We start from the raw sequence: 18,647 nt of genomic DNA, 5'->3' as shown, positions 1-18,647 counted from the left end.
TTTGTTTTACATAAGTAGAATCACATTAGAGATATTGTTTTGCTTTTTATACTGATTTCACGGATACTTCCAGATGACTATGTGTGAATTTCCTGAACCCCTTTAAAAGCTGCTGAGCATCCTACTCTCAAGATCTGAACCGTTTTCCATGGGAGCAACCATGTTTTCCTTATAGAGATGTCAGTATTAACAAAGATTATGTGAGCATACACACATTTTTTTAAAAGAGGAATAGACAGCACTGGCATACTGGTGCTCAGTAAATGTAATTATTATTTTTCCCAACAACTATTAACTCAGCACTTACTTTGTGTCCAGTCCTACCCTGGGCCCTGGAGATACAGAAGTACACAAGACACACATAAGCCTGCTCCCAAGGAGATCATGGGAAACAAAGAGTAAATAATTCTGAAAAATTATTAAGTTACAACTGCGTAATGAGGAAAAGCACAGACTGTGAGGAGAGAGTGACCTGATCTAGTCTAAGGTCAATGAGAGAAGTGACATACAAACTGAGACCTCAAGGATAAGTTGGAGAGGCCACATGTAGGGGGTCAGTAATACACGAAGCAGAGAGAACAGAACGTGCAAAGGCCCCAGTGCAAGCCTTCTGGGAATTATAACGATATTACAGTAAACTCCTAAAGAGACAAACAGCTAAGAGATGAAATAACTGTAATTCGCTCCCTTAATTACAATTCTCCTATCTCCCTCCATACTATCTAAAGTTATACCATCCAGATAACTTTCCATTTTGCATGTTGAAAGAATCAAAGTCATATGGAAAGCATAGTTCTAAGAAAAATGGAAAACATACAGAGCAAAGAAGAAAAATGTGAATAATAAGAGTCATGAACACAGCAGCCACCAAGAATATTCTATAGCAAAGCTCCTGTAGCATGATTAACCTGACAGCTGGTATTACCATTTCTGACCGACACCCACCCCGGTGATCAGATGGTTCAGCCTAAATGTCCTTCAAGGCCGAGTGGTCCTTCCCTTTTCTTTTCCAAGGCAGACCAGCTCAGCATAGACCAGATGTAAACACTAGGCACATACTTTCCAAACACATAACAATCTCTCTTTATCTGAGAGTTGCAGAGTCTCCTCTTGGTGTCTGACATAGCATGATGTTCTAAACATCTAGAGTCATTATTTGATATGCTAACAAAACCACATTTAATCCTGCATGCGCTTCCGATTTCTCCCACAACACAAGCTAAATCAGATGATAGGAATTCATAAAAGCACACCCTTTGGGGCTGTGGCAGGGGATCCACAGACGTGGCTCCAGCCTTTGAAGCTGGACAACAGCACAGGGCAGGCACTGGCCCTCCCTTGAGGGCAGAGACCAGCCTAATCTATTCCTCCAGGCCCTCAGTGGCGTCTCTGTGAAGATGATGGCTTCCCAAGTCCTTCTTTATTCACTCCCCCTTACTCAAGCATCTGAACGCAAGGCAAAAACATTTTTTTTTCCATAGATGATACCAATCTCTCTACATGAGTCTCACACTATATTTGGAAATCGACGCCTGGATCTGCAGCTCCAACAAGAGAAAGTACGGCACCAGGGCCGTTTTTGCCCCTGCCATTCCCGCCGAAGACCACAGAATCCATTCAGAGGAATAAGTGAGTTTCAAGCACCTGGAACTGAAGCCCTAAACTGACTGGACATTATTTTCCTTTACTAGGGGCACCCAGTAATCCAGCCATTTTTCTTTCTCAGTCCCTTGTATTTGCAACGAATGAGGCTTCAACTGTATACGATCAACCCCATTTACTTATTAGGAATTCAGGCGCAGCTACACAAACATAACTTCGGTAAACTGACTCTACTTCAGATGCACCAATTAGGCAGGTTGTTTGAGGAAATCCTATGGGGAATAATTTCTATTATAAAATAAATTATCACCTCTCAACAGACCTGCCTTATCACAGAACTACATAAACTCAAAGTCGGAAGCAACGCACCCCCGTCCCCATGGAAAGTTTGATTCCTTCAACGGCAAACCAGCCACGTGGCTGCCCAGTCATAGGTGGCACATCCCAGCAATGGTGACTCATCCCCGCAAGGCAGCCTACCCCGTCCCCACACAGCCTGGGCTGTGAAAAGGCTGTACTTGAATGAAGCCAAAATCTATCACTTTGCAACTCCCACCCACTGCTTCCAGGGTTGTCGATCAGAGCCCAACAGAAGAAACTCTCTCTGCACAAGCAACCCAACCGATATCTGAGTACAGCTAGTACTTCTGAAGGAGTCCCAAATTCCACGAACGACGCTGGCTTATGTGGAGGCTGGCCCACACCGCTCAGTGTTTTATCAGCCCATCTCTACTTTTAAAATGGTACAGACAGCACTTGAAACCGTTTCTGGATGAAGAAATCTGTGCCTTGCTACAATAACAGAATGACGAACGTTCTCCCCTAACTTGACAGTATAATTTTTGTCATCACAAACTGGGAATTTCTCCTCCTGCCTGATCACTGACAGGAAGGACGACTCAGGATCGACGGCCCCAAAACTGGAAGTCATAATTATTAGCAGTTGCCTGCCAACACTTACACAGCTCACACCCCGAGATGATATTTTTCCCTAAGGGTATATATTTTTATTTTTTTAAATTATTTATCTTAGCAGGGTTGCTGAGAAAAGACATGGCTTAAAATTAAGCATTCTATGAGTTTCTACTGAGTTTTTAATGAGTACTTTGTAACACTTGCTGACAAGATCCAGAATGAAACTCCTGTATCTACTTGCTGGGGCGATGTGCCCAAATTCTTCTACTATGGAGACCCTTTTTCACTGCCAGACAACATTTGTGAACTGCACCCCCTTCACCCCTCCAAAGGTAGCCATCATGCTAACAGTTCTGTTGGAGGCTGAGAGTTCCATAACAAAATCTAATATGAGTTTGGTAATATCTTTAAATAAAATACGAATTTATTGAGCATATCAGCATCAGCACACATTTGAGAAGTGGGGGTATAAATATACACGTGTGTGTGCAAGGGAAGCATTTCGCACCCATGTGAAGGCCAAATGACATCGTGAAGCTCCCATGTGACACCTCTGTCACGCTCTGGGGTTCCGGTGGTGCGTAAGGCAGAACGCTGATGCTCACAATCACCCATCTGCCTGTGGGTCGGAACTGACCTATGGACTCAGCATGGAGGAAGATGACTATGCATTCAGGTATCAAAGGGCTCGTTTGGATTCTGAATGTCTGACTGAGGACACTGGCTCTACCCGCCACTTCGCTGATGAGAGGAGATCCATTTGCTTCTGCTCATTGGCAGCACAGATCATCTGAACTCCTTGTTCCTGCCAGGAAAAGCCCAGAACTCTCTGTTCCAATGCTAATCAGTTACCAGAAACAAAACAATCAGAGTATTCCCTGATAGAGACACAGGCCCTCCATGCTTCCCGATGTTGTCAATTTTATCTGTGTATCGAGCCAGACCTTTAGAAGACTGTGTACTCTGTATTATTCTGGCTTATCACTGAACTAACTTATAGAATTGCGTCTGGCACTAAGCCATTGGTGTACACTGAGAGAACGCAGAGAAAGCAATCGGAAAAACTCACTGTGGTACTTACTGTCAGACACTGTCAAGAACGTGGTCCACCCTGACAACTCTCTCCTAGAGAACTCACTGGAGGAAGGCATCTCTGGTCTTAGTACCAAGAACATCACCTATTTCTCCTGAACAGCTGCCTTATTTTCCTCTCATGGGCACAGAAGGCTGTTTTTTTCCTCCCTTCTTCTGGTTGTTAGGAAGTCCTAGGGGCAGTTCTAGAAGTGCACAGAATTTTCTTGTGCATGCATTTTGAGTGCTACCCTTGCTGCAGCTTTACTTATATTTTTTCCTTACATCCAAAGGTTGTCATCTATTCATTTTATCACCTGATATATATTCCTGAAAGTTACGTTTTAGAGAATGGGATAGAGAAAATAAATTTTTTTTAAAAAAAAAACAGAAATATCAGGCTATCAGGCATTTGGTTACAAATCTGAGGAAAGTTGAATGACATGTCAGATGAGTCCCTGTGGGAAACAGCCTTCATGGAGCTGAAGTGAACGTAGCGAGAAAACATGTGCATCGATCTCCTCGCCTTACAGTTCTAGGGAAGGAGGGGCGGTGAGGGCTCGAGGGTGACACAAACCCTGGGGCAAACCCAGGGCTAGAATGTGACATTGGCTCCAGTGGGCTCAGAAAGACAATCTTGCATCCAATTGGGGTCTTCCCCTCCGGCAGCAAGTGCCTCTGACATTTTCCACCTTCTCTATCCCTTCCTACCGTTCTCTTTTGGCTAAAGAGCAGGAGCAGCACAGAGCCACCTGCATGCATGGCACCCATCTCCTGCCGATGGCTCCTGGGGGCCAGGCTGCCACTGCCCATGGCACGGCCCAAACCTCCCAGAGCATGAAACTGAGTGCCTCTGGGATCAAACAGGCTCCACTTTTGCTCTTTGGGAAGTGGTATGTTTCCAAATGCCCCCAGGCACCTTCTTTTGTGTGAGTGTGAGTGTGCTTGCACACGTGGGTGAGGGCAGGGAGCGTGTTTCCCTCTTCTCAAGATTAAAACAATCCATCTAAAGGTGGCGCAGGAGGCCACAGAGAAACAGCAGTAATAACCCAGCACTCTGCCTGGGGCTCAGTTCACATTCGGGCTCCCATGCTCAGTACCTGTGGCCTCAGGCCTCATGGTGTCTGAGCGCAGCCTGGGCAGAGATGACTCCCACTCAGGCTGTGTGTCCCCAGCTCCACTGGGCATGGCCTCCACCCTTGGGCCACCCTCCTGCTCCAGATCAGAGGGACCCCAAGGACTCACAGGCAAAAGACAAGGTCTGACAGGAGGCCCCAGCTTCCAGCTAGGAGAGAACCACAGACAAGAAGTCCAAAGATGCATTTACCCTCTCAATTTTGTTTTGTTTTTTAAATAGTTGATTTATTTGCCAACACTGAAGAATTAGGAGGTTTCACACATACAACAATGTCTTCATTTCCCGCTCCTTTTGAGAAATCAGAAGTCCTGGTGATGCTGGGCTCCCAGGCCCTAATGACATCCTCAGCTACAGCTGGGTCATGGTCACTCTCTGGAGGTGGAGCAGGTGCTGGCTTGTCACAGACCCCACCCTTCCCTATGTTCCTGCACCGTTTGCGATCCCTGCTCCAGGGCTATTTCAAGGTGCCCATCAGAACTCTTTTGAAAAACAAATGAGTCAAGAGTAAACAGCCTACTAAAGTAATGACTTACATTCTTCTCATTTCTCTTAATAAACGTATTTTTAAAAGAAGCATCCTGGGCCGGCCCTGTGGCCGAGTGGTTAAGTTCGCACACTCCACTTCAGTGGCCCAGGGTTTTGCCGGTTCGGATCCCAGCCTCAGACCAAGCACTGCTCATCAAGCCAAGCTGGGGTGGCATCTCACATAGCACAACCCAGAGGCACACACAACCAGAACGTACAACTATGTACTGGGGAGCATTGGGGAGAAGGAGGAAGAAAAAAAAAAAAAAGAAGATTGGCAACAGAAGTTAGCTCAGGTGGGCCAATCTTTAAAAAATTTTAAAAAATAAAAGCAGCATCCTATCAAACTTCACTTCTATAGCAACTGAATGCTCAGCTATCAGAAAACATTTTTTCCCATCAGAAGCTGCGCCTCCAGCTGCCCTCCAGATATTCACCCATCCTCAGACAGGCTCCCAGCTGTCTTCCTTGAGGATCCTTTTCCGAACCCTCACCCAGGAAGGGCTGACCGTCCCCTCCCAAGCCCCCAGTGTGGAGGTTCTGTGACGCCGCCTCAAGCACACCCTCTGGGTTACTTTACTTCACGTGTCTCTCTCTCAGCTACACAGACCAAAGTGCCATGAGGAAAGCCTCTGTCACATTCCTCTACACAGTACCTGCGAGGAACCAACTCAGCACCTGCCAGCTGATCAGTAAGTACTTGATCGAACAATTCACTGATTAGTTAGCTCATATCCTGGATGGGCTAAGTGGACATATCAAAAATCTCTACGATCCTTCCAGATCTGAGAATCCAGAATAAAACATTTGTGCTCTGTCTTTTACTAAAGGCTTACTGCCTTTATTATGGTCATTATAATCAGACTGAAATCAGGTACTACATCAGGAGTCTTACAGACCCTTCATGTCATAGGTATAATCAATGTCAATTTATATTTTACAGATGAGGAAACTGAGGTTCAGAGAAGTTAAGCACTTGCCTAGGTACACACAGCTACTAAAGGGAAGAGCTGAGAATCAAACCTAATCTTTGCGACTACAAAGCCCAGGGGGTTTCCAATATAGCTCATTGCCTCTCGTTATACACGGTTATTGGGGCAGAATGAACATTTGATGGGCCTCCAGGAATGAATTGCTAATAACACAACTGAAGACCTCAACAACAGAAAACTCTCCATCTCGGGCATAAGAGCTGTGGGTGATTCTGGCCGAGTTTCTCTAAGCGGGCTTCTCCCTCTTGTGAAAATGCTCTAATCCACTCTATGGGCTCAAATGAGGAAAATTTAAACAGCATTATTGATTGATTTTAAAATTCAGCTGACATTTTTTTCCCTATTGAGAATTTCCCCAAACCAAGGCTGTTTCATTAGGACTCAAGCAATACAATACAATTAATTCAGGAGCCGTTGTTCTAGCCAGTGGAATAGCAGGAAAGCTTTTTTTTTTCCTTTTTATAAAACTAACACTACAATTTACGAGTTTGGGGGAAGGTAATAAACATGTCTTTAAAATGGATTTGTTCATGCTGAAAGAACCGCTTAAATACAGTAATGGAAGCCGCAGTGCGCCATCATTGCAAGGTGAATTTTATTACCCTTCATGATTCCCTATTATGCCATCCAAAGGGTGGAATGCAACCCAGAATGGCTTTTGCTTCTTGCTTCTGGAGTCACAGGGCACTGGAAGCTCCTCAAGAAGTCAGGGGGAAGCTGGAATATAACAGTGACATAGCCATCGGCACTCCATGAGGAAATGGAGCCTACACAGTCATACCTGACAGAGCCAAGCTGGGAAGAAGCTGAGCTTTACTGAGCACGTGCCACACACCAGCTCCCGGCCCTTTGCAAATATGATCTCACTCAGTCTTACAAATGCCCTATAAGACAGGTACTGTGTCAAAATGTGTCTTTCTTGCTTGATTATTTTTAAGAACAAAAGATTCTGAAAGAAACTTTGACCTTCCCTCTAACACTCTCAACAAAGTTCTATTTACCAAACATTTGCTTTTCCATCTCCATGTGAATTGCCTTCCTCCTCTCTGAAGTACCAAACCACTACCCACAACATCCTCCTTTGTAGCTGAAGATGGTATTTAAGATGAGAGCCTCCACCATCTTGGCAAGCTGCTCAGTTTTCCTGAGTGTCTCCCATGTATATATGTTATAAAGCCTTGTTTGATTTCCTCTTATCCTGCCTCATGTGAATTTAATGCATGGCCCAGCCAGAAGGACCCAGATGGGTAGAGGATATGTCTCCTCCCCTACAGTACCATTAGCCCCACTTTACAGATGAGAAACTGAAGTGTAGATAAAATTACTCAAATGTCTGCAGCAAGTTCATGGGAGAGCCAAGATCTGAACTGGATCCCTTTAAACTCTGCTCCCTCCTACACACTTTGTAGTGCCCACAGGACTGTGTGAGAAGAGAAAGTACCTCTTACTTTGGCTTTTTTTGGTTTTTATTCTGAGTCTCCCTCCCCATTCTTGATGGTGAAAAGGCTCATTTAATTCTATTGGCTTTATTGAAGTTATATTCACATCGCATTGGTTAAACTGTAACCTTTGAAAGAAGAGCATCAGGCTTCAAATTTTTCATTTTTCCTTCCTTTATGAGGAAAACAAATACAGACTCTATACTGCCCGGCACCGTGATGGCTTAACCACCATTGACAGAAAGGACCTCAGGAACCGTCCAGTCCACACCTTTTAGTTCAGAGATGGGCAAACTAAAGTCAAGAAAGGCCACATGACTTGCCTGAAGTTGCACATTTTGACAGTGGCAGAGTCATGACCCACCTTAGCACCCCTCTCGGGATGTCACACTCTCGAGGCCAAGTGGCTTGATAGAAGAATCAGTGTGTGTTAGAATTGGTGTGAAAAGGCAGCCCCAACAGCAAAACAAACAGAGACGACACCAATGTCTGCCAATGGAGAAATGTGTGGATAAATTACAGCATATTAGTATAATAGAATGTTACAATATAAAGGAATTAACTGTATCTACAACCATCAAAACAAAAACCCTCAAAAACAATTTTCAGTGAAATAAACAGGATAGAGAAAGATATGTTTATTTCTATTGCACAACATTTAATGTAACTGTGTTTGCAGACATGCACAGATGACATAAAAGGGTATGAACATGGACAGAAACGAATGTTAATGATATGGTCACCTTTAGGGAAAAGAAAATGCAAAAAGGACTAAGAAGGGCCACCATGGGATTTCAATTTTATATCTGATGTGTTATTTCTTTAAAATAAGCAAACAGGCAAAGGCAGCTAGAAATAAGACAAACCTTTCAACTTCATCCAACTTCAAAGTGAATAAGCTGAGTTAAAGCAGGAGCACACCAATATTTGAAGTAACAGTTTTCTGTTTCTTCCCTGGCAGAACTGACATGGAACATTTAAAAATCAATACTCAAAAAAATGTTTTAAATAGTTACTATTTTATTGGCATAATCAAGAAACAGAAGAAGAGATGGCAGTGGGGAGAGAGGCTAATGTGGCTGGAGACGGTGGGAATGTCTCGGGTGGGGAATGGGTTAACACAAAAAGAAGAATTGTTGCCGGGGCGAAAGCATAGTCCTTAAATTAGGTAGCAAAGGCTGAAGCCAGCCATACCAAACATGAGAGAAGCAGAAGAAAATTATTAAGATGCTTCCCACAAATCAGGCCAGCTGCCTCTCAAAATCAGCAGCTCAAGGGATCAGATAAAGTGAACAGATCCTTAAACACTGAAAAATATTCAAGACTACATGCATGCAAATCAGAGGCTCTTTTTGGGGTGAGGTTAAATTCCACATCAAGAGGAAAGCTATGGGGACTTAAGATTTCTATGAATTCTATCATGTAAAATTTCAGATTAATCTAGAGGAAAAAAAATCCCCTTCTAAAGGACAATTTTAGAAATATGCAATCTTGCCTTCCCCCAGGGGTCTTTTAAAACTTTGACAAAACACGGATGCCGCAAATAATCCACAGAGCTCTGGTTCCAGAAACGCAGCTGGAACACGGGAAGAACTCTCTCCTTTTGAGTTTAGGAATTTTCATCTCAAAACGGTTCAGGGCTTTGGTCAGGATTTGAGCTCATCAGCTCTTGGTATAATAGATTGGAAGTCAAAGGGCAGGTTTTCCTTCTTCTCTTCTATTCAAGTGAACAGCACGAGTGAAAGGAGCCAGGCTTTCTGAGCTTTATTTGTATCTGGAGATCAATTTCTACAAGTTGCTATTCTGCTCTGAAGATCACCAGCATCATCTGAGATTTGGTCACGCCAGGCTGCTCTGGAAGAACGATTAGTATTCATTCCAGAAGCAAAACATTATCCTCAAAACCAATGGCTATACACCTTACCTAAAACATTTATTTATTCCACATTTAAGGAACCCACTTGTCTCAAAAAAGTTCCATGATAAATCTCCCTTCAGCCATTTCTCCTAAAATAGTTTTCATCAGGTAGAACATCATACCCAAATAAGTCAGTGGGTTCTTTCTTGAGTGGACCAGGGCTACGTACAGAATATAATGTGTGCCATCACTTTAGGACATTTCAGCTAATCAGAGTTTTATATTAAAGTGATAGGTTGGTTACATACATAAATTACCTTCCCAACCCCCCCCCCCATGCACCAAAAACCCTTCTATTCAGCAAAAGCATTGTGAATAAGATTCAATTCTCTTTTTCAAAAATAACTGGTTGAGAAGCTTTGAAACAACTTGTTAGAATTCATCTTGCTGCTTCTTCATTCGCTACTTTGTGAATTCCCAAAGCAACACCTTTTATTTATTTTTTTTACCACAGTTTTGTGGTTCACTAAATTCTCTCTTTCTTTGCCCTCCAGGCCCTTTGGATAACCTTCTTCATCAGCATCCCACTTTTGGAACAGCACCTTCATTATCGCACTGAGGGTGATTGCTCTCAACACAGGCTGGTGGTGCCCTGCTCTGCACACACAGCACAGGCTGAGCGAGGCCAAGTTGTAGCAAAAAATGTCACCTCAACTGAAACTGACCTATGTAACCTGCATGAACACTTGACGTCTTACGAGTTTCCCAGACCAAGCCCCTCGCTTCCCCACCCCCACCAGTACTGGCTCTTGCTCCTGCCCCCAGTCACCCCTGGTACTTACACACATTCCATGCCTGTGTAAGACCGTGGATGGATGGCTTATGATTGATAACCAAGAGTGTCCCACAGAGAGGCCATCTTTAGTGTGGTCCCTATTATCCAGGACAGTAGGTTTAAACATTGAGCGCTTGATAACTATTTAACGGAATGAACGAATGAATGAAAGAACAAATAAACACACTGGGAGCCTCAACCTCTTCAGCCCCCATAATGAGGATCTGGGGTGCACCACTACAATGACCCACCTCGTGTGAGACAGGCCACAACCGATTTAGTCCCAGGAGCTCCAGAGCATTACAACTCTGAAGAAGGGAACAAAAGAAAGAAAGAAAATCTGAGTGGGAAGGGAGGGAAGCAACAGGAAGAGGCAGCTATCTAGGAAGAGGAGGGAATGAAAAAGATCAATTGCTTGCTAAAACAGCACTTATCAAGCGCTTGCTATACGCCAGACATCTCATCTCATTTAATCCTCTCAATGCTTTTATTGTTGCCATTTGCACATGGGAAGGTTTAGAATCAGAGAAGTTCAGCAACTTGGCCAGAATCACATAGCTAGTAACTGGCAGAGTCAAGTTCCAAACTTGGAGAATCAGACTCCAAACCCCAAGACCCCACACTGCACTTACCAAAGCATATCCCACAGAATACACTACTTTCTCTGGATACCTGATAAATGTGGAGTGAAAAAATCAAAATAAAAACATGTGGTCAAAGGCAAATCTGGAAAATGGTAGGTTAAATGGACTTCTTTACTAGGAGACTTCTCAGAGCTTTTCAATTGCTAATGAGCCTTGTCAACAGAGTATATGTGTGTCCCAAAGTTACTTGACCAGGATATTTTCTTGGGGAAGCATCTTGCTGGACCAGATCCCACTTTCAGAAGCATTAACCTTGCGTCTGCTCAACACCCACTCTGTGCTCCCAGGTTTGCCAGGGGCCAGTTGAGGGAAGGGGCTGAAAGGGCAAAGCGATAGAGACCCCCAACACTCTGAAACCACCCCCGAGCCTGCGGCCTCAGCCAGCCTCATGCTGAGTCCACTCAAGGGCCTCCTCTCCTCCCCCCACACAGGACAGCAATCCACTTGCCTTTGCCCATCGCCCTCTCAAACTGTGCGGCCGGCCCGACTCTTTCTGCAGGGCGTCTGCCTTTGCAGACTTCACAAAGGAAATCTCTCACCTGAGTTTATAATTGTTCCCTTCAATTCTGAACTCCTGTCTGTCCCTTCTGTGAGGAGATTTGGCACTAAATCATTACAATCAAAAATATATATACTACTTTATCCAAATCTCAGACAGGATTCTTAGAAAAGCCTGAAGTTGATGGCTATTATACTCCGCTGACATAAGCATTAATGATTCGCTTAAAGATAACAAGTTAAAGGCATTTTCAGTCTCGGAAGGAGACCACCAGGTGAGGTACTTTCTTCTAACTGCCTTGGAGTCAATTACATGATGATAAGTGCTCGCTCTCTGAAGCCCTGTTGTTCAGAGTTCAGTAAATATCCTTATGCCGGGAGAGCAATTACAGGTAGTCAACTACTTCTTGAATACTGCGAATCTCCTAACTATTCACCAACACCTAAGACAACTAGGAGCTACATGGGCATTTCGGAGATGAAGCTACAGAGCTGAATGGTAAGTCTGACCGTCTGTGAGCGCCAAATCCCAGGGCTCCCACATTATGAACAAGGCAATGGAGAAGTGACCCAAGAGTCCTATAGGAGGGTCATCATTTAGCAGGTATGTCTTGCGTTCCTAGTCACAGCCATTGAGTCATCAAACCTAACGCCCCTGAAATACTGCCCTCATCATGTCACTCTTCTGCTTGAAAACTTTCTATGGCTCCTCATTGCCAAGAAAACAAAGTTCAAACTTCGCGGATTGGTATGGAATGTCCTTCAAAAGCTGCCTCAAATCCACTTTTCTGGCTATACTCTACCAGAATTCTCCACGCGGCCTTCCTTCCCCTCTTCTCCCCTTAGACTAAGCCCACTGTGCGCCCACCTCCATCATGAAGCCCTTTTACCTCCACCTCACCCATACTTGTCATCTGAAACTCTGGAATGCTTTTCAACAAGTTCCATTTCTACAAACTGCAAGTTTCCCCAACCAAAAAACCACTTTAACCATGTGTGATTCTTTTCCAGCTTAGGAGGGGAAATGACTTCTCTCTGCAGCTGACAAGTTCCACTGGAGTTCAGCAATTCTCCTATTTTCTGGAAGATGAAATGCTCTACATCTTCCATGCCTGTGGCTTATATTTCACCAAGTGGTGTCAGCGCTGATATAGTAACCTCCCATTTTTATTGAGCAGCACAAAGGTAATTGATGACATCTACTGGGGCTGATATTTTAAGTGAAGGCTATTCTCAGCCTTGCCTGCTCTCCCCATGGCTCTGTATATAAATAGCCAACAGCAGCTCCACCTGAGATACAAAGTAGGGTTTCTCAGCTAGGGTCCTCAATTATACCCCATAAAGTCCTGAGGTTTTCTGGGACAATTTACAAGCAGATCCAGTTTTCATGCCTGCAGAACCAGAAAGAGACAGCCAAAGAGGGACTCTGCTGGGTACAGTTGCCATCATTCCCAGGAGAGAAAAAATCTCTGTTTGGACTTTCTAGTTAAGCAGATTTAAATACCATGGTTGTCTTGGTGTTCAAAGTTTCCGTGTCAACCCCCATATCCAGGGAAGCTATCGTTTATATCCCCAAATGGCAAATGATGCCCACTTCATGTATTACCTTTTCCACTGTGTATTAGTAAAAATAAAAATGTCTTCCCTTGGTAGAGTTTTCACATTTGTTTGCAAGCCTTGGGGAAGAGTAAATTTGGCAATTATTTATGCAACATTTGATTCTTATGGTACAAGAACCTATTTCTGGTTCAGTTCCCTGACACTATGAGTTGCGGTACCTCTGTAAGCAAAAGCCTGGTAGGGATGTTCTCAGTAGGCCTCCTGCATCAGGCACACAGAGAATGTGTTGCTCTACATCTAAGTATGCTTCTGAAATGATGTTATATCCTTTCAAAATAAATTTGTAGAAATTTTGACCATTTTTGATGGAAATTTGCTAAGTTAAATTACAAATGCCTTTATATGCTTTAATGTGATTTACTACGGTGATGCAGTCATTGCTAAAGGAGTGAGGCCCTTGGAGCCTGCTGAGATATGTACAGCCTAGACAGATCCTCCAAAGGAAAGCCTGCCCTGGCAGCCACCCCCTCCCCACGACACTTGCACACACACTAAGTCCCCCACCTGCAGACTCGGTGCTTCTCCATACATGCCAGCATCGCAGCCGTTAACACAACCCACTGCAGCTGTTGAGGGAGTCATCTCCCCTCTCCCTACTCTGAGCTCCTCCAGGGCGGGCACCACAGCTTTTTCTGCTTTATCCCCAGTAACTGGCTTGGTGCTTGTGCACAGTGGACGTTCAATAAATGTTTGAGAATGAATAATTGAATGCATGTATGAATGAATGAAATGTTGCACTACTTGAAGGCATAAGCTAAATGCATATGTGGAAACTTTAATATCGACTTTGCATATAAGAAAACCAGAGTCCAGAGAGAGAGTGACACATTAATGTGACAAAGAGGGCAGACAGGAGCACCTTCTACCATGTTACATGTCAATGCCTTCCTTGATTTCTTTGTGTCAAGTTGACCATCATGATCACGTCAAATACTCAAGCTACAGAACTGAAGCCCATTCTTAGAAATGTGAACCTTTGAGACATGATAGGTAATATTTTTCCTCCAAGTTTCAGCACTAATTGCATATATGCACTTGAACTACAATCTACCATCATTTTCAGCATCAGGGTCTGAGCCAGCCACAGCCACGCATGGAACAATAGGAACAGGGATGTGATTCACGGCAGGTCCTCTCTGTGCCTTAAATAACTCACAGGAGGACACTGGTGCTGATTTACATTGGCCATCAGGAGACTGGCTTTACGCTTGCTGGTGTGAGTGGAAAGAGCCCTCTGAGGACCAGGCTTCAACCCAAGCAGTCAGTTAGCCAACTCTGAATCAAGTTTCTATTTAGAAATCATGAAGAAGTTATTTAACAAATGAAGTATCAATGCCCTTGAAAGCCTCCTGAGATTAACCTGTTTCTAGAAAGAAAGATTTATTTTTATAGCTCATGTGAATTGAGCAGCATCTCCAGGCATAGTCTGTTCCATGAATGAAGTTACTGGATTCAGCCCCACAATTCACCAGGTTAGTGTGATGACCACTTTATTTTGGTTTTTTTGTTTTGTTTTGCTTTTTAACAAAACCAATTAATGACTGTACTCATCAATTCAATAAAAAATTTTTTTAAATCTGTCTCAGACATAATCTCAGACAAATAACCAATTTGATAAAATAATTTCTATCACCCCAGTCAATTCAGTCCACAAAGTCAATAAAATAAGACAGCTAGCTGGCCTTTGTGGGAAGGGTAACTCAGCATGCAAGGAAGGGAAAATGAGACAGCATTTCCCATGGAATATACAGCAAGGAATATTGCATCCTTTACCTTGGTCAAAGGGCTTGTTGGGATTCCAGTTTCTGAAATAATCATCCTATATAAGGAAAAAATAGAAAACAAAGGTCAGACTTCAGGAAGCTTCTCACATAACTGCATAAAAACCTGCCTTTCCCCCACCTCCCAAAACACAAAGGAAAACTCTAATGGCTTAGAAATCTTTCCCCAAACAGGCATTAACGTGCGATCAAAAATGTCAATTTACTTTTCAAATTCTTGTCTTTCAAACTGTATGGATTAAACACTGGAAATCATAAAAACATTTCAGCCTAATACAAAAACAGCATTGCTCCGCTTTGACAGATAAACCAAGACACCATCTAAGTGCAAGGTATATTTGCTATCAATTACACTGCAGGTGATGCCTTGTTGCTCTCACTTATGATGAAGCCTCTGTTTTTGCAACAGCTGATAATTCAACTGTCAACATTTCTTTTACATGGAGAAGTGTAACTTGTGGTGCACAGTTCCAGTTTTCCAACACTCACAAAACCTAAAAACAGAGGGCCATTCAAATGTTAGCATTAACCACAGACATACATTTAGCTTAATATCATTTGTCCTGGGTGCGTAAAGATGAAAAAACAAAAGCTGGCCAATCTGGTCGATTCATAACCATGTCTTTCTTACATGTAGCTTGCATCAATTTATGCCCCAAGGTAAGACATTTTGTTTCCCTGAAATTGCAAGGGTCTAAGTCACTCACTTCTTCATAGTTACATTAAGCTCTTCCCCACTTCCAATAACCTTTTCCTACCAAACAACCACTGTACTCTCTCTCTCTATCCTCCCCATCAGTGTTCAGCCCCACCACTGTTCCTGAGCACACCTACTCTGTCAGCTAAACTGAACAGTTTGAAAGATGAAAAAGCTTCACCCTTGTGCATCATCCCCACACCATGTTTAGGGCATGTGCCTGTTTTCAGGTAATTTCCTCCGGAATAAACTCTAATTATTTTGCTGTACGTGTTTTTGGTAGGTACTCTGCATGCTGCAGACAGTTTCAGAAAGCTGTCCGAAATGAAGCCTCAATTTCTTTTCCAGAGAAGTTCATTTGCATCAAAGTCCACAATTAGTTTACGTTACTGTCCGTGCTGTCTCCGGCTGCGGCTGATCTCCGACAAGATCCCCCATAAATTTTATTGCCTCTGTGTTGTTCAATTACTTGGCTTTATTAGATCCTTGTTGCGTTCACCCAAGCCCTTAATAGATTTTAGGAAACCGCATTTAGAGTAAAATCAGACCATATTGGTTCTTGGGCAGTGATTCCATTTTCTAGAGCATGAATAAACATGAACAGGTTCCTCTGCATCCTGGGGATTCAGCATTACACTATTTTTAACTCCAAGGAATTTTGGCTCTGACTTTAATTTTATGGCATAACCGGCCTTCTCACCCATCTAGTTAGGAAGACTCTGAGGTGCACACCATGAAATATCACAGAGAAGGCTTAAAAGAATCCCTCTGCCCCATCTCTCTCTATTTATTATTTTAAATACAACCCTAATCCAAACTAAGTGGTTGAAACTCAGCAGCCAATGTTAAGAAGATTCTAAGTCAAGGGCTAGCTGGTGGGTGGGAAGTTTAGCACCCGATTTCTCAGTTGGATGGCCAATGTACTCTGAGACACAAGCGTGTAACCAACACATTCTGCCTTTCACAAGGGCAAGACAAGAGAGAACCCAAGATGAACTCATCCTCAGCACTGGAGAAAAAGTAAGGAAATGTCCATCCTTCCAACCACGGTTCATCAATGCCCTCTGCACATACAAAGGATGGCATCACGTCCAACAGCAACGTGGAATCTTGTGAAATATCTTCTACTTGAACATGCTGTTCTAACACATGCAAGTCCTTGGAATCTGAGGGTGTGTGTCTGACAGGCAAGAACTGGAGCCAAAGACAAGTTCCTTTGCTTTAATTTCACATGTCACATTCTCTTTGATGTCAAAGTAAGGTTTGAGCAAGTCTCAATAACTGAATATTCCTCTGTGATTTCAACAGACTTTATGACTTGGATGGAATGTGAAGCATTCTTCTGGACCTTGTCACTTTTCCAGGTTAACTATAATTGCCATTTTTACGTATTTCTGGGGGAAAATCATGGTTTTAAATATAAGCCCTATAAAAGCAGACATCTGCATTAGAATATTTGAAACCCATTGCAAATGTAAGAATACTGCCTAATTGCTGCTAAAATGTGAAAGCACACCTTGAGTCAAAACTCATTATGCAAAATGAGTCCTTCAAATGGTCCCTTGCCCAGCAAGGCTAAGCAGAGAAGGAAAATGATGCCCCGTATCTGACTGCTTTTGCCCTGCCTTAGGAAAGTGGAGTGCCACAGCAAAAACCAATGAGCCAGGAGGTGCTAAAACCTTGGGTGTAACCACTTTGCTATAGTGAGAGGGAAACCCCACCTCTGGGGCCAAGATTGTGAACACATGGGCCCCAGAAGCTCTCTAGCCACCAGAGCCCGTTCGGGAGATGGTCAACGAGCATGGGAGAGGGGGCTTCTCAGCAGGCATTGCTCCAGTGAGGTCTGAATATGAGATGAGGGAGCCCACAGATCACCCTTCCACACTTGATGAGCCAGCTCTGACTGGCCTACACACATGAAAAGTCCAAGAAGCTAGGCTGTATGGATCAATCCACTTTGCCTCTGAGGGAATGTCGGGAGAGGCAGCATCCAAACCTGTGTGGAAAAAGCCAAAGAGAAAAGAAGTCCTCTTCTAGAGCTTCACCTCCTGAGAACGTGCTCATCCCTGAGTCGAACTGAACAATCAGGATGCTCAGAGGACGTAAGGGCAGCTATCTGTGGCCCTGAACCAACACTATCAATGCCGGGGCTGGTCATGTCTCCAGGGCCCAAGACCCAGGGGCACCAGCCCAGTTTTTCCTTTATCTTATATTCTATCGAAATAAAAATACATAGCATATATTTTACATTATCCTAAAACAGAGTCACAACTTACAGTGCTGTCAACAGTTTTATCAGTTTTCTAACAGTCATAATTCCCACCGTGGGAAGCAGAGTGCCTGTCCTAACTGCAGCGCTGCATTCTATCAAAGTGTGGTCGGCTGCATGGACCCCAGAATCTGGCGCAAATACCAGAAAAGTGCAGGACTTTAAGAGCCCTAATCTTTGACCTTCCTTCTGGCCCAATGAAGCTGCAGCCTGTTAAAATTTAGACTTTGGCAAAAGGCGTATTGGCTATGTTAGATCAGATTTGCCAGGAGAGGTGTATCTGTCTGAGTTGACCTCTTAACTGGTAATTTTATCATCTAGTGATGAAGCTTTTAAAATGGATTTACAAGGACCCCAGCAATGGTTAATTTTTTAAACATAAACCAAAATAGAAAGAAGCATATCTAAATATAGTCATTTATTAAATTCAATAACTCCTATTAGTGCATTATACAGGTTGAAGAATGAAGGATAGCAGTGTTACTACACATGTATATTTTACGAACTCCACTGCATGGTATAATTACGTCAGGCCTCTACTGGACAAGGAGAGAAGCGTCTTCTAAATTCTAACCATACAAGGAAAGGCTGGTTCCATTTCACTCGTACTTTGTAAGTGAAAATAACCCAACTCTTTAGGGACTGTTAAAATCTGGAAGAAACTATAAATTTAAACAGCCTCAAACTCGAACATATTTACTTATGTCCAAAATCTGAAACATCCCAGGGCAGCATAAAGTCATAGTAAGAAAGCATAAAAAGT

The 18,647-nt window shown here is 43.3% G+C and overlaps 1 protein-coding gene across 1 annotated transcript in view; it reads right to left on the bottom strand.

The window, feature by feature from the left end:
* Positions 1-18,647, bottom strand: part of SPOCK1 (SPARC (osteonectin), cwcv and kazal like domains proteoglycan 1) — a 470,219-nt gene that overhangs the window by 245,798 nt on the left and 205,774 nt on the right. The window contains exon 3 of the mRNA XM_001918180.6: positions 14,911-14,956. Within this exon, the coding sequence (XP_001918215.1) occupies positions 14,911-14,956 (46 nt within the window). The remainder of the gene's footprint in view (positions 1-14,910; positions 14,957-18,647) is intronic.

The sequence above is a fragment of the Equus caballus genome, chromosome 14 (assembly GCF_041296265.1).
Source record: "Equus caballus isolate H_3958 breed thoroughbred chromosome 14, TB-T2T, whole genome shotgun sequence".
NCBI lineage: Eukaryota > Metazoa > Chordata > Mammalia > Perissodactyla > Equidae > Equus > Equus caballus.
The sequence above is the reverse complement of the archived record's forward strand: the minus strand, read 5'-3'. Positions and strand labels throughout refer to the sequence as shown.